This window comes from Ambystoma mexicanum, chromosome 13, assembly GCF_040938575.1.
Source record: "Ambystoma mexicanum isolate Mex_15411 chromosome 13, UKY_AmexF1_1, whole genome shotgun sequence".
NCBI lineage: Eukaryota > Metazoa > Chordata > Amphibia > Caudata > Ambystomatidae > Ambystoma > Ambystoma mexicanum.
The window spans coordinates 652,590,903-652,604,957 of record NC_090938.1 but is presented as its reverse complement, the minus strand read 5'-3'; the positions used below and the strand labels follow the sequence as shown (position 1 = coordinate 652,604,957).

At 49.5% G+C, this 14,055-nt stretch overlaps 1 protein-coding gene across 3 annotated transcripts in view; it reads left to right on the top strand.

Moving 5' to 3' along the window:
* The window catches only part of CDK5RAP3 (CDK5 regulatory subunit associated protein 3), a 189,169-nt gene that overhangs the window by 52,404 nt on the left and 122,710 nt on the right, over positions 1-14,055 (top strand). For all 3 annotated transcript variants that reach the window (XM_069634634.1, XM_069634636.1, XM_069634635.1), the window contains exons 5-7: positions 8,754-8,802; positions 9,063-9,241; positions 9,916-10,052. In XM_069634634.1, the coding sequence (XP_069490735.1) occupies positions 8,754-8,802; positions 9,063-9,241; positions 9,916-10,052 (365 nt within the window). The remainder of the gene's footprint in view (positions 1-8,753; positions 8,803-9,062; positions 9,242-9,915; positions 10,053-14,055) is intronic.

Sequence of the window (14,055 nt, the reverse complement as noted above, 5' to 3'; positions counted from 1 at the left end):
GATTTCTGAAGATTCCACCCTTCAGAAAACTTGCAAATGTGAAAAAAAGGAGGAGAGGGGCGCACTCCTCTTCCCTGCACAGTAAACCTTCTCAGCTACAGGTGTTCTCCTCCGACCGGTTTCTGTGCCAATACACGTCATCAGGGAGGCTGTCTTAACTTGCAGCTCACAGCAAGTGCAGGTGTTAACACTTAGTGATGATTCTGCTGCAAGGACTTCTGATAGCTGTAGTCATCAGGTTTGCAAGTAACAAACTCACACCCAATCCCATAAATGGGGAAAGGGGGGGGAGTAGCCTACAGTGAGGCACTCCAAAGTTGGGCATATGTTACCCCGGTGCAGCACCCTATAAGATTTCTGAAGATTCCTTTTTTTCAACACATTTGCAAGTTTTCTGAAGGGTGGAATCTTCAGAAATCTTATAGGGTGCTGCACCAGGGTAATATATGCCCAACTTTGGAGTGCCTCACTGTAGGCTACTCCCCCCCTTTCCCCATTTATGGGATTGGGTGTGAGTCTGTTCCTTGCAAACCTGATGACTACAGCTACCAGAAGTCCTTGCAGCAGAATCATCACTAAGGCCCTCATTACGACCCTTGCGGAAATCGACTGACCGGACCGCAACAGCGCAAATAGCGTTTCCGCCATTGCACGAAGGAGCAAAGTGCGGCCAATCACGACCCATCGGGCACGAGCATTACGCCATGGCGGAATCCGAAAGGCTGCGATGGCGGAAATGACCCCAAAACGGCCCTTACCGCCGCCGTACGCTGCACCAGGTGCAATACCGCCACCCATCTTAGCGGTCACCGTAATGAGCGGTCACCGTAACGAGCGTGCACCGCAAATTACGGCCACCGTAAATATACGGAAACGGAAGTAAAAGCATGTGGCCGGAACGGGAAACAGCACGCCGCACAACTATAAAATCCGAATCCCAACACAACCATAAAAAATCCGACCCTGACACATCCCAACCCGTTAGCAACCCCAGTTAAAAAAATAAATATGGGAAAGGTAGCCAAGAAAGCGTGTGACCGCAAGCGGCAGGTACACTTCTCCCGAGAGGAACTGACCGTGCTCACCGAGACCCTACAGGAAAATTCCGCCGTCGTCTTCTCCAGTCAAATGACCAGGACGGCCCTTGCCAACAAGAAGGCCATATGGGCCCTGGTGGCACAGCGCGTAAGTGCGGTGGGGACAACACCCCGCACGCCACAGCAATGTCGCAAGCGGTGGGACGACCTGCGGATCCGCGTACGCAGCATACTTTCTGCGAACAGGAACATCGCCACAGCTACCGGGGGGGGTTCAGAGTCGCCCATCAAGTTGACCCCCTGGGAGGAAATCTGCGCCTCCACCATAGGAATGGAGAGCATAGAGGGAGTCGGAGGGATGGAGAAAGGAGTGCCGACATCCGGAGAATCAGGTAGGTTGGCCAAGAGAAACAATGCGAAATCCACAAACCACGAACATGTGCAGTACCATGTGACCCCATAGTGCAATACATACTTAGCCCTGACAGCGCCCTCTAAAAGTCAGAATGAACAAACAAATCAATCAAGAAGCCATAAACAACCCCTACATGTGCAGCATGCACCCCCTAACTGCAGGCAGCCAAATGAATGCATCCTCAATCCACACGAAAATGAGACCACCTCCAAGGCCCAGTCCCAAATCAGCCTCATGTACCACCCCAATGCATTTGATACGTTGCCATTCCAAATCCGACAGACCCATAACTAACGCTCGCCCCTCTTTACTCCACCACAGGGTCCGATACCAACGAAGAGCTGCAGGACACCCCTACCAGCACGCCTGCAAAGAGGGCCAGGACCAACGTCCCAAGAGCCTCCACCTCAGGTGCAAGGATCAAGACACGGCAGCAGCAGGAATCAAGTGGCAGCACACTGGAGGGGACTGCAACAGGCACCCCAGCAGCCAGCAAGTCCACAACCCCAGCACCACAGGTCCCCCCAAAGAACGTATCTGATGGCACTGCCTCTGGTGGTAGCAGCACCATAGGTGACACAGCTGTCATGCCAGCATGCTCCGACACGGAAAACAGTGCTGGCGACGTAGGTACCATCCATGACCTTTCCCAATCCCCCTGCATGTTCCATCCCCTACACCATGACGAAACCACGCAGGGGCACCCTGAAGACGACGACTGGCCAACCCCCACAAGTCCTGTGCCAAGGCAACATGTGTTGAGCAGCCCCCCTGTCACACCACCGCAAATGTCCATGGCCCAGCAGAGGCAACAGTCCCTCGACCTGCTGATCGAGCAACAGCAGGAAGCGTCCACGCTACTCAAGGACCATGCAAATGAATGCGGGGGTTCCAGGGCAGCCATGGAAACATCCACCGAGACACTCAGGGCACAAATAGAGAAAAGTAGTGAGAGCCTCAGGGGAGAAATGGAGAGAAGCACCGAGAGCCTGAGAGCACAAATGGAGAAAAGCACCGAGAGCCTGAGAGCACAAATGGAGAAAAGCACCGAGAGCCTGAGGGGGGAACTGCATGCGACGTCCAAAGACGTTTGTGCTGAACTTGCTGCTGTGCGCCGTGTGCTCTCGGAGCTCTCACAAACCCTCAGAGACATGCATGGACGCGAGCAGGCAGAGACCTCATCCGTGGCAAGTTCCGTCCAGGGCAGCCCCCAACGCAGATCTGGCAGGAACCTGCGCTCCACGGGCAGGGGTGCCCCTGATACCCGTAGAGGGGGCTTGCAATAGCGTCTACCCACGGACAGCATGCATATTTGGACACTGGTGTTGGGGGGGGAGGTAGTAGGGTGGAGGGGGTGTGTTGGGCTTCACTGGGTGGCGGGTCCATAGGGTGTATAAATCAAATCACATTAACAATACAGCACCTCATTATCATCCAATGACATGTGTGGACATTGATATTTGCGTACGAGGCCTTCATAGGCGTACAGTCCACAATGTGCCTGTACTACACACACACAGTGCCACAGGTCCCCTTTCCGTGTAATAGGCACCATGCGTGGTTGCTAGAAGCATGCATCTATGATGCTCTGTCGGATTGCACGTGCATCCTGTGCCTCATGGACTCCTTGAGGTGCCTCCACATCCCCACCCTCATCATCATCATCATCTTCAGGTGCATGCAGTACAGCGTCAGGGGGCATGGGCACATTCCTACGTATGCACATGTTGTGCAGCATGACACATGCCATGACCATCTTAGAAACCTTCTCATGGCTGTATATGAGTGCCCCGCCAGACCTGCTGAGGCTGCGGAAACGAGCCTTCAGTAGGCCGAATGCCTGTTCAATGACCACACGGGTACGTGAGTGGGCATGGTTGTAGTCCTCCTCATGCTCGTTCTGTGGGTTCCGGATTGGTGTAAGGAGCCATCTCTTCAGTGGATACCCGGCATCACCTGTATGAGACGAATAAAGGGTGTCAGTGGAATGATAGTGCTAAGTAGCCCCCCCCCCCCCCTGCAAGGACATTGACGCATCAAATGGGCCACGATGTCATGCATGAAATGAGACTCACCGAGTAGCCAGGATCTGTGCCCTGCGTGTCGCTCCATGTAGCGTGGTATTCTTGTGTTCCTCAGGACCATTGAATCATGGGTAGATCCTGGAAATCTGGCACAACAATGCGTAAAGATCTTGTTGGAGTCACACACCATTTGCACATTGATTGAATGAAATTGTTTCCGGTTGCGGTACTGGACCTCCATGGCATGTGGGACAACCAATTCAACATGGGTGCAGTCGATGGCACCAATGCAACCCGGGATGCCGCCAAGTGCATGGAATCCCACTTTAGCGTTGGTAATCTCCTGGTACGTGCGTGGTAGTGTGATGTGGTCGTCGGCGTGCTTCAGGAGGGCATCGTGCACTTGGAAGAGTGTCCGTGAGAACAGTGGCTGTGAAATGCCATGCAACTGTCCCACTGTGTGCTGGTAGGTGCCTGTGGCCAGGAAGTGGAGTGCAGACACCACCTTCAGTAGGGGTGGGATGGCGGTTGGGCTATCTATCATGCTCACGAGGTCAGCATGTGTCATGTCCACAATGGCGATTATGGTGTCCCGGTCCAAACGGTAGAGGGTGTGGATCTGCTCAGCAGTGAGGTTGAACGGATCGGCTCGGAGGCGTGGGATTGCGGGCCGCCTGCGTGGTGGTGGTGGCAGTGCTTGTGGGCCTTGCTGACCCTGCCTTGCCCTCCTCCTCCTCCTTCTCCTCCGTCTCCCCTGTGCGCCCGGTTGTTGTACCTGTTGTTGTTCGTCGTCTTCTTGTAGTTGTAGCACTTGCAGTGCTATCTGGTACCCCAGGCCCAACATCGCTAGTCCTGCCGGTAGCATTTTGGAGTGGGAGTGGTTGTGGGAGGGGTTTGGGTCTGCAATATATGTGCTGTCGGCCTGTATGGCCTCCACCTGTGCTGATTGAATGAATCTGTGGCAGATGCAATCCCTTCTGGCCGAGCACGGCCCGCACGTAAGGCTGCATTTGGCCGCATGGCATCTTGGGATTGGAATCATGTATCAAATCCCGATGGCAGTGTGATGTACTTTGACTGATTTTCATGCTATGCTCCCATTGTTACACATGCTATGATTGCAGCCGCTTACATACCTGTGAAGAGTCAGTGGTATGTAGGGCTCGATCGATGGCCGACCCTCATGCAGCACAGTAACGTACTTCACCGACGGGCGTGGCGTGCCATTTGTGATTGCAGCCAGTTAGCATCATGACACACAGCCGCACTACATTGATGTAATTGTGAATGCAAGCGTTCACAGAAGCCTTTTCGACGTAATGTTGCAAGTGAGGAATTCGAAGGCCAGCATTTTGGGTTTTGAAGTAGCGGCGAGGATACGCCCACAGGTCTGGCTGGAAATGTAACGTTCTATTGTAGAATGTCCTTGGGACATGGCCCATAACGAGCAGGCAATGAATGATATGAATTGAATGGGATGCGCAATAGCGTAGTGGACGATAAGGCAGGACGTTCCCAAATCCATCTTGCTTCACAACACTACAGATCCGGCCGGGGGCACAGTGGTTTTTGCGGACTGCATTACGCACAGACGCGATGGAAGTTTCACATATTATGTGAGTGAATATTCATGCGTTTTCATTGCGGGATGAGGGAATGATGTGTGGATGCATGGACTGATGAATCCGTTTAGGGTCTGCCATGTACATGGGTTTCTTGGTTCACTCCCCTTCCCCTGCGTTATGTGATGCAAGGCTGCCATAGTGGGACATACGTCTCTCTGCCCTTGTCGGATCCTCCCTGTCTCGACGCGCCTTCATACACGTGTGTCTAGGCACGTTACTAATCCCATGTCATGGGTTCTATCTTGACGGACGCATGCACAGTAACCGACGTTGCCAATGGTGTATTTAGCTCGATTGGTTTCGTTGTGATTCGATACTGGATTAGGGGTGTGTATATTCCTTTGGAGTGGGCTAGCATGCATATGGGTGTGGATTTGGTGTGTTGAATGAAGATTGTAATGCATCATGAGTCCCGTAATGCAATCGGTTGATTTGTGTTTCTTTTGGGTGACAGGTATCTCCTGCCCTATTGCAGATGCCATCTCTACGCCACTCCTCCAGATGGTTTTTACTCTCGACTCCTGCAGCTTCGGGTGAATCAGTGGAGCACCATTTCGATCATATGGGACGATCGCCAATGGGCCACATGCCCTTACGCTGTACTGGTGGCTAGGTGCAACATTTCGGCCTTTCAGCTCGACTAGTGCCTGCCTCATGGGACGGACCTGCGGTTCTTGCCGCTTCCATGTTGCCTTTTGGAACGTTGATGTAAGCCCTGTGTGCCATGATGGTACAGGGCGTCACACAAGTGGAAGCCGGTCAATTATTGCAGATGCAGCCCTCGGTGATGATGGTTGTTTTGGTGGGATTTTGCAAATTGATGTGGGGCCTTTGTCATTTGGATGTGCATTTAAATTGTATTCCGATATTTGTCGTGTTGCGTTGTTCTTTGCAGGTGATGTGGCGATTTTCGCTTTGTGGCGGTATGTATTGCATGATGATCTGCTTTGTGTTCCGCCTTCTGAGTTGACTTGTGTGGTACATGCTTCTGCTGATGGTTGGTTTGTTTACTGGCATGAGTACAGGGCTGGTGCAATCCCCCTCAGGATGCTGTTGTGGATGTTGCCTTGCGCTGGTGGCAAGCGATGGGGGACTACTGTTGTTTTGTGTCATGTGTTCTTGATTTTCATTTTGATGTGTTGTACCTTCACATGCCTGTGCTGCGTCAGTACGGCTATGGTGACATGCCGTACATGGATGCCCACTCACGGGGCGCTTTGAGCCCCTGCATGCTTTTCTACGTTGGCATGCATGGGTGAATAGTGGATTTCACTGGTTGCATAGTGTGTGTACATTGCGCCTGCCAGGAGTTGTGCAATGAGGCCAGGGAGTGGAGTACAGGCACTCAGTGGGCCATTTACGGTTGGTTCGCGTTGCCGTATTTCTCGCCATGGCGGAATGGTACTTTACGACGTGCTTGATGGCGTTCAGTACATGTCCGCTAGGGTCAGAATTCGCGTACCGTTGCGCCATGGCGGTGATTCCGGTTTTGCAAGGCGCGCGTGCGCGTACTTGGTGCAGTTAGCGTTGCCGTTCACTGCGGTGTCGCTAATGGCATCGTACTTTACGGTGACGGGTCATGATCGCAACGAGCGGTGTTCGATGGCGGTATTGCATTTCCGCCATCATTTTTCCATTTCCGCAAGGGTCGTAATGAGGCCCTAAGTGTTAACACCTGCACTTGCTGTGAGCTGCAAGTTAAGACAGCCTCCCTGATGAGGTGTATTGGCACAGAAACCGGTCGGAGGAGAACACCTGTAGCTGAGAAGGTTTACTGTGCAGGGAACTGGAGTGCGCCCCTCTCCTTTTTTTCAACACATTTGCAAGTTTTCTGAAGGGTGGAATCTTCAGAAATCTTATAGGGTGCTGCACCGGGGTAATATATGCCCAACTTTGGAGTGCCTCACTGTAGGCTACTCCCCCCCTTTCCCCATTTATGGGATTGGGTGTGAGTCTGTTCCTTGCAAACCTGATGACTACAGCTACCAGAAGTCCTTGCAGCAGAATCATCACTAAGTGTTAACACCTGCACTTGCTGTGAGCTGCAAGTTAAGACAGCCTCCCTGATGAGGTGTATTGGCACAGAAACCGGTCGGAGGAGAGCACCTGTAGCTGAGAAGGTTTACTGTGCAGGGAACTGGAGTGCACCCCTCTCCTTTTTTTCAACACATTTGCAAGTTTTCTGAAGGGTGGAATCTTCAGAAATCTTATAGGGTGCTGCACCGGGGTAATATATGCCCAACTTTGGAGTGCCTCACTGTAGGCTACTCCCCCCCTTTCCCCATTTATGGGATTGGGTGTGAGTCTGTTCCTTGCAAACCTGATGACTACAGCTACCAGAAGTCCTTGCAGCAGAATCATCACTAAGTGTTAACACCTGCACTTGCTGTGAGCTGCAAGTTAAGACAGCCTCCCTGATGACGTGTATTGGCACAGAAACCGGTCGGAGGAGAACACCTGTAGCTGAGAAGGTTTACTGTGCAGGGAACTGGAGTGCGCCCCTCTCCTTTTTTTCAACATATATATATGTATATATGGGTTTTGGAGGGTTTGGCGTTGGGTTGGGGGTTTCCCCCCACATATATGGTACAATTGACCTTCACAATTCGGTCAATTGTGAAAAGGTCAATTGTCATTCGAGCAGTTGTAAAACGAACAATTCGTATACAACCAAAACAGTTACTAAGTCTATGCACCATGGCGATATTTGGCAAGAACTGTACCAGTTGCAAGATGGTTTTGAAAAAGTATTTTAAAACCATTGCTTTGGCTTATAGGGCTTGTGGCACCCCTCTCCCTCATATACTTTAAGATTAGATGTATTTCAGAGATATGCAAGTGCTGATGGGCCCTCCACCAGCACTTGCCCACTCCTCCGCCCCCCCCCCCGAACCCTCTTTCCATCCCTATCTCCTGCACTTCTCTTCACTTCCACGTCGGAATGCCACAAGGCCTAGTAGGACCACGACTGTATATTTACTGTTTTTGCCATTGTTATTATTTCCCCTGTTCCCTTCCCATTTAGCCTTGTAGCTTGAAACACAATTCTGTTGTATAGGCGCCTAACAAATGCTCAGTAAAATAAAATAAATAAGCACATTTCCACTTTGCGTTTAGGCAAAGAGCTTTCAGCAAAGCCTAGTTCCCAGGAACAAAATCCTCTGAGAAGTCCCCAGCTCTCTAATTGGCATCCTTTCTTTGATGGCCTTTTATGCATGTGTATTCGGGATGGGTTATAGAGTGAGGTACTGGGGCTTTGGGATTGAAGGCAGAATATAACACTTCAGCGAACACAAACCCATTAATTGTTTCAGACTGGGCCTCCCCTTTGTAGACAGGTATCTGAGATCCCATGCTTGTACCTAACCTCCTCACCCACATGCCTCAGACCTTGGTGAGCTGGAAGTTACCAAGCCTTTCACCACCTCTTTTTCCTCTATTGTAAGAAATGTCCGAATATGACGTCTGCATCCATTTTAGCATCCTTTTCTATTGTCCTCTGGATGTTCAGCTGGTAAAATGCAGAGGCATGTAGTGGACTTGTGTGCACCTGCAATGTTCATAACACCTCTACCTGCATGTAGAGGCCTGACTATATTTTTCTGTGTCACTTTCCACATGATCTAACCCTGCTCATGTTCCATTCCCTAAGGACTGGCAAGAGATTGTATCCTTGTATGAGAGAGACAACACCTATCTCGGTAAGCCAGCATCCTGATAAATATCACGGGTCAGATGTATGTGTCTTGTTACCCTATGTGTGTTGGTGCAGTATGTGTATGATATTACCAAGTTTACCAACATTGCCTGTTAGATATGTTTCTAACTTCTTCCTTTCTTCTGTTACCACTGTTTATCTTCTTCCTCCCTCCCCTGCTTTGTCCAACATCCTTACGTTTGTCTCCTCTGACCTGCTCTCATTCCCCCTTCTTCCCCGCTTGTTTCCTGGGCGTCTGTGTAGCGGAGTTGGCCAGCCTGCTGTTTCGCAATGTGAGTTATGAGATCCCATCTTTGAAGAAGCAGATTGGAAAGTGTCAGCAGCTACAGCAGGAATACAGCCGCCGTGAGGAGGAGAACCAGCTGGGGGCGGCCGATATGAAGGATCGCTTCTATGCTTCCTGCAAGCAGTATGGCATCACTGTGAGTCCTGATCTGATGTCTACTCCCCTAGATTGTTCTCCCCAATCCAGTTCCAGTAACCCTCCTCTGATAATCTTCTCCTGCTTAGTTGTTGTAAGCACAGATTCACCCCTCCCTGGTCCCAGCGGGGGGCCCCATTTTGCTACGCATCCAGCTCTTTTCCCGCTCCTCCCTCTCCTCAAGAGTACTCGGAATAACTGATTTTTGATAACTATTCCCCTTCTCCAAGACCTAGCTCCGACTGTACATAATGAAAAGCATGTGCCTCTCCTTATCACTGCTAGTGCTGATGCCAGGCCGTAACCCCCTTACAGACCTGCTCTATCATTATGAGTCCTAATACACTACCTCACCCCAAGCATCTCTTGGGCTCTCCTTCATTAGTCTGAATGCATTTAATGACCTGCAGCTTTTATCCATCACTGTGGGCCCTGTTCCGTTAATGAACTCTAAGCCTCTCTACACAGCGAGCCCTACTCTGATAAACCTGCCTCATCACTGTTAGTCCTGTGCTAATAGTCTTGATTCACCCAGGCTTTCCTCTATTAGTGTTCTGCAAGGATAACCCATGAATTCTGTGGATTGGAGCACCCGCTGTAACCCCCAGCCATCCCAGCCTTAAAATAGTACAGGCCCTGTGTGCTGACTGGCAGTACTTGCTTCTTTCTTCGCAGGGAGAAGACATGCGCAGGGAGCTCCAGGCTCTGGTCAGTGACCTCCCATCCCTCCTGAGGGAGATTGGAGCTGCTACTAGTGTTCTCTCTGGGCCAATCAACTTGTATCAAGCCTTTGTGCAGTTTATATGTGACAGGTGAGAGCACTGTGCAAATGGATGCTGAGGCTTGGAATTGCTACAGTTCGGTGCTGTCCCATATCTGACTAGTAGTGCAGTGCCAGGTTGCATAGTTTTGATAGTACAGTGCTTTGCTGTAACTCACTTGTAGAGGAGTGTTGTACTGTATACCTCTGGTAATGTGATGCTGGCCTGTATGCAGGTGTTCATGAAGTATGGACTTGTGTCTCGTTGGTATTGCTGGGAGGTCATTGTTAATGTATTGCTGAGTTTGAGTGACCTCTGGGTCGACCACTGCTTTTCATTGGAGATAGCCTAGTAGTTGCACAGTACAGTCAAAGGCGTGTGGCCAATTGATGACAATCCAAATGCAAGATCTGGGGCAATGCTATATACCAAGTTGCTATTCCGTTTATATACAGATTGGCTCTTTTTAATCTATTTCAGAAATGAGAGAGCAGTAGAACACTACTTGAAAATTGCATACCCTTTAGGTGGGGTTTGCATACCCTTTAGGTGGGGTGCAGGGCTTGACCCACGGACACTGGCTTAGCTGGTGGCCGTCGACTGTCTGGGCTCTTTAGATTCACCAAGTACACTACACATTCAATCATACTCAATGCTGTAATTAAGCGTTTGTGTAGTTATCCTAGTCAAATAGATCACATACAAATAGAACCCCAGAATCCCCCACACCCTCATCTTCTCAAAGGAGCTATGCATATCAACTTTGATGCAAGGCAGTTCCTGTTTCTATGGGGAATGTGGTTTGATCTGAGGAGACATTGAGAGCATCTGAGTCTTGTTATGGTTCACTGTGAGAATGCAACTGGGTATAATTGGCCCAGTATTGTAATGCAAGAATGCATCTTTGTGTTATTGGAGGGAATAGGTAGGATGAAGGGATGCTGCTGTGTTACCACCCTCTATTGGCCTTCAATTCATTCTGGAAGTTAAGAAGACCGGTGACCATTTGGAGATGTGCTTTGACATTTTATGATTGCACCAGGCTGGGCCATTACCGTGATCCAGGGGCAACACATTTACAAATGAGCAAACACTTATTTATACTGTTTGTGCCCTCCCTGACTCACACGTGTGAAATGAATAAAACAGACACTCCCTGGGCAGGGAATAAGGCACAAGAGAGCAGGCTGCTAGAGTTCAAGGAAAGGTTTATCTAGATCTCTGAGAGCGCTCTGACCACATCAATGTTACAACACATTTATTTAGTACATCTACATCTTTAACATATGATGCCACGTTGGACCTGGATTGGTCAGCAGTGGTGGTGTCTTAGGTGTGGGCATCATCTCTTTCTCTGGGTTGGTTGCTTGGTTGGTGGGAGGATTGACGTCAAGACATTTGTGCTCCGGATGGGTGAAGGTCAGGTCGCTGTGAAACACGGTGGTCACTATCTAAGCTAAGAAAATACATTCTGAGTAATGTATGCACTAAATAATAGTTGATCAAAAGACTCTCAGTAGTGTATGATGTCGTTATACAAATCACTCAAGAGTTTATATCATTTACACATTTGGGTTGTACAGGTCACAGATTTAAGGGCCTTGACCACTATAATACTGTCATTGAACTATAGGGTTAGTCTCACAAGAATCTCAGGTATGTGGCACATGTTAGTATTAGGCACGATATACTGCAACAGGGGTCTAATGTTAGTTGGGGGTCTGTTGGGTGGGCTTCATAGCATGGTTGGCAGTCTGGCACATGAAAGGGATGCCTTGCAGGGGCACAGGGTTAGAATGGCAATAAGTTTCAACTGGCGAGGGTAAGAGGGTAAGGACACTTTTGTGGAGATGAACGAGCTATGTGCTTGGCTCATGTTGGTTCACATGCAGGACAGTAATCTCAGAGGAAAAGGGATGTGTTACATTTATTATTTGTTGCAAGCAGCTCCGGCCTCAGCGTGAGAATGGAGCTGTGGAGTTTTCCAGTTGGAGTGGGGACGAGGGTGGGGGCCATGTGCTCCGCGCTACTGCGGCGGGCAAAAGGGAGAGATGCATTTTGTACTATCGCAGTGTGGCCTGGTTACCAAGATGGAGTCGAAAAAGGGTACAAAAAATGGATGCCCTGTGTCCTGCTCGGTGGTCCCATCTACGCGAATGTAACCAGAAGTTAGTATTGCATAAGGGCGAGGGGCGTACCCACCACTAGAGGCACTTGGTCCAAGTTTTGTACTGAGAAATGGTGGTAGAGAGGGGCCCATTGGCCCCTCGCTCCCACACATTCCCCCTTTCGTTACATCTAAAGTAACAAATACTTCTACTTTTTATTCTTTTCATTCTCCCTTTGGTAGTACACAGCCTCTGCCACCGCCTCGTCCCACGCAGGGGTGCCTTTTATGGGCATCCATGCTCTACAAACGCTTCTAAGGCTGTTTCCTCTTCTGGCATATTCATCTGGTGTACACATTAAGTAAATACCTCCATCCCCATCTAGATCTACCCATACTTCTTGGTACCATTGCAACTCTCTTGGTTCTTTTATCGTTGTATGATGCAAATTATCCACTATATCCGCATATTGCCTGTAAATTGCTGTCATTCTGTATTGTGGTGTAGTGTATTCTCCTGTTTGCATTTGTGCATCTATCATGGTAGCTACCGTTGTCGGTTGGCCCATTGTTACCATCATCATAGCCAAGGTTGGCATGCTTTTCTCACAACACCGTAGTCCCAGTTGGCACACACAAAAGAACAGGAGCACAAAAACGATGATGGGGATCAGTATTTTCATTGCCACATTTACCCATGATGGTATACAGCTGAACAAATTGTCGAACCATGTGCTTTCTTCTGCTCCTCCTTCCACTCTCATTCTTTCCTCTAAGTTGTGCACTGCGTTTATCACATGGGAGAGTGTCCCGTTATCAGCATCTTCAGTTGGCACGAATGTGCAACACGACCCCCCAATTTTTCGGCAAACACCGCCGTCCATCGCCGTGGGGAGATCTAGGACATATCTGTTCTGCATTGTCATTAGGCGCAGCGCACGGAGCTCTATTTTTATCACGTTAAACCCCTCTTCAGTGTCGTTAGCCAGTTGAATGAGCTCCTAGCGCACTATCTGCGACCATTTGGCGTTCGCTCGTGCTTGCAGTCCAGGGGCAAGAAGTGAGGCGAAGAAAGTCTCTGCTGATGAAAAGAGCTTGTATTTCTGCGGGATCTCAGCAAGGAGTTTTGATGATTCGGATGAGATGTAATTGGAAGACCGTCTATTTCCTGTCAATCTTTTCTTTAGTTCATATTCTGACAATAGTTCATATGCTGGAGCTTCTGTTCTTATTAGTTGGGGCGCTGTCGATGGTTCAGCCGATTGCTCTGCTGCCGATATGCCAGCTGATTGCTCTGCTGCCGATATGCCAGCCGATGCTCTGCTGACCCTTGGATATGGCTTTCTGGTATTACCATCAGGGCTGTGTGGAGGGTGGCTAGAGCACAAGTTCCTTTCCACGATGCGGGGAGGTGCAGGTAAGCTTGTTTGCCGCAAACCCAATACATATGCATTAGTGCAGCTGTGCCTTTTTTCATGTCGGGTATTATTACCGTTTTGTTACATCTCTTTGTCTCCCCCATGTTCACTTTTCCTTCCCCACGGAAACACAGTTCATGTGGCACTTCTTTTTGTATTTTGATAGGTTTTTCTAATGCTGTGACCCACGTTAGCTTTGCGACATGTTGCGACCAGATGGGGTCACATACCTCTTTTATCCATTGGAAAGTGTCATTTGGTAGGCCTTGAAGCGCTTCGGCTTTGTATTGTATTGTTTCTTTGTGCCATTTATTTTCTGCATATCGTGTCCCCTTGATAACAAGAAATGGTTCCTCGAGGCAAATTACTCCTTGGCGCCTGCTTGTGCATGTTTTCTCATTCTCCAGCTTTTCCAATGTGACGGTGTGCGCCTGGAACGTGCTCTTTATTCTGCATAAAACCAAATGAATTAAACATTGGGCCTCCAACAAGGGCACTTCCTGTGGTACTAACATTTTCGGTGTTCCTG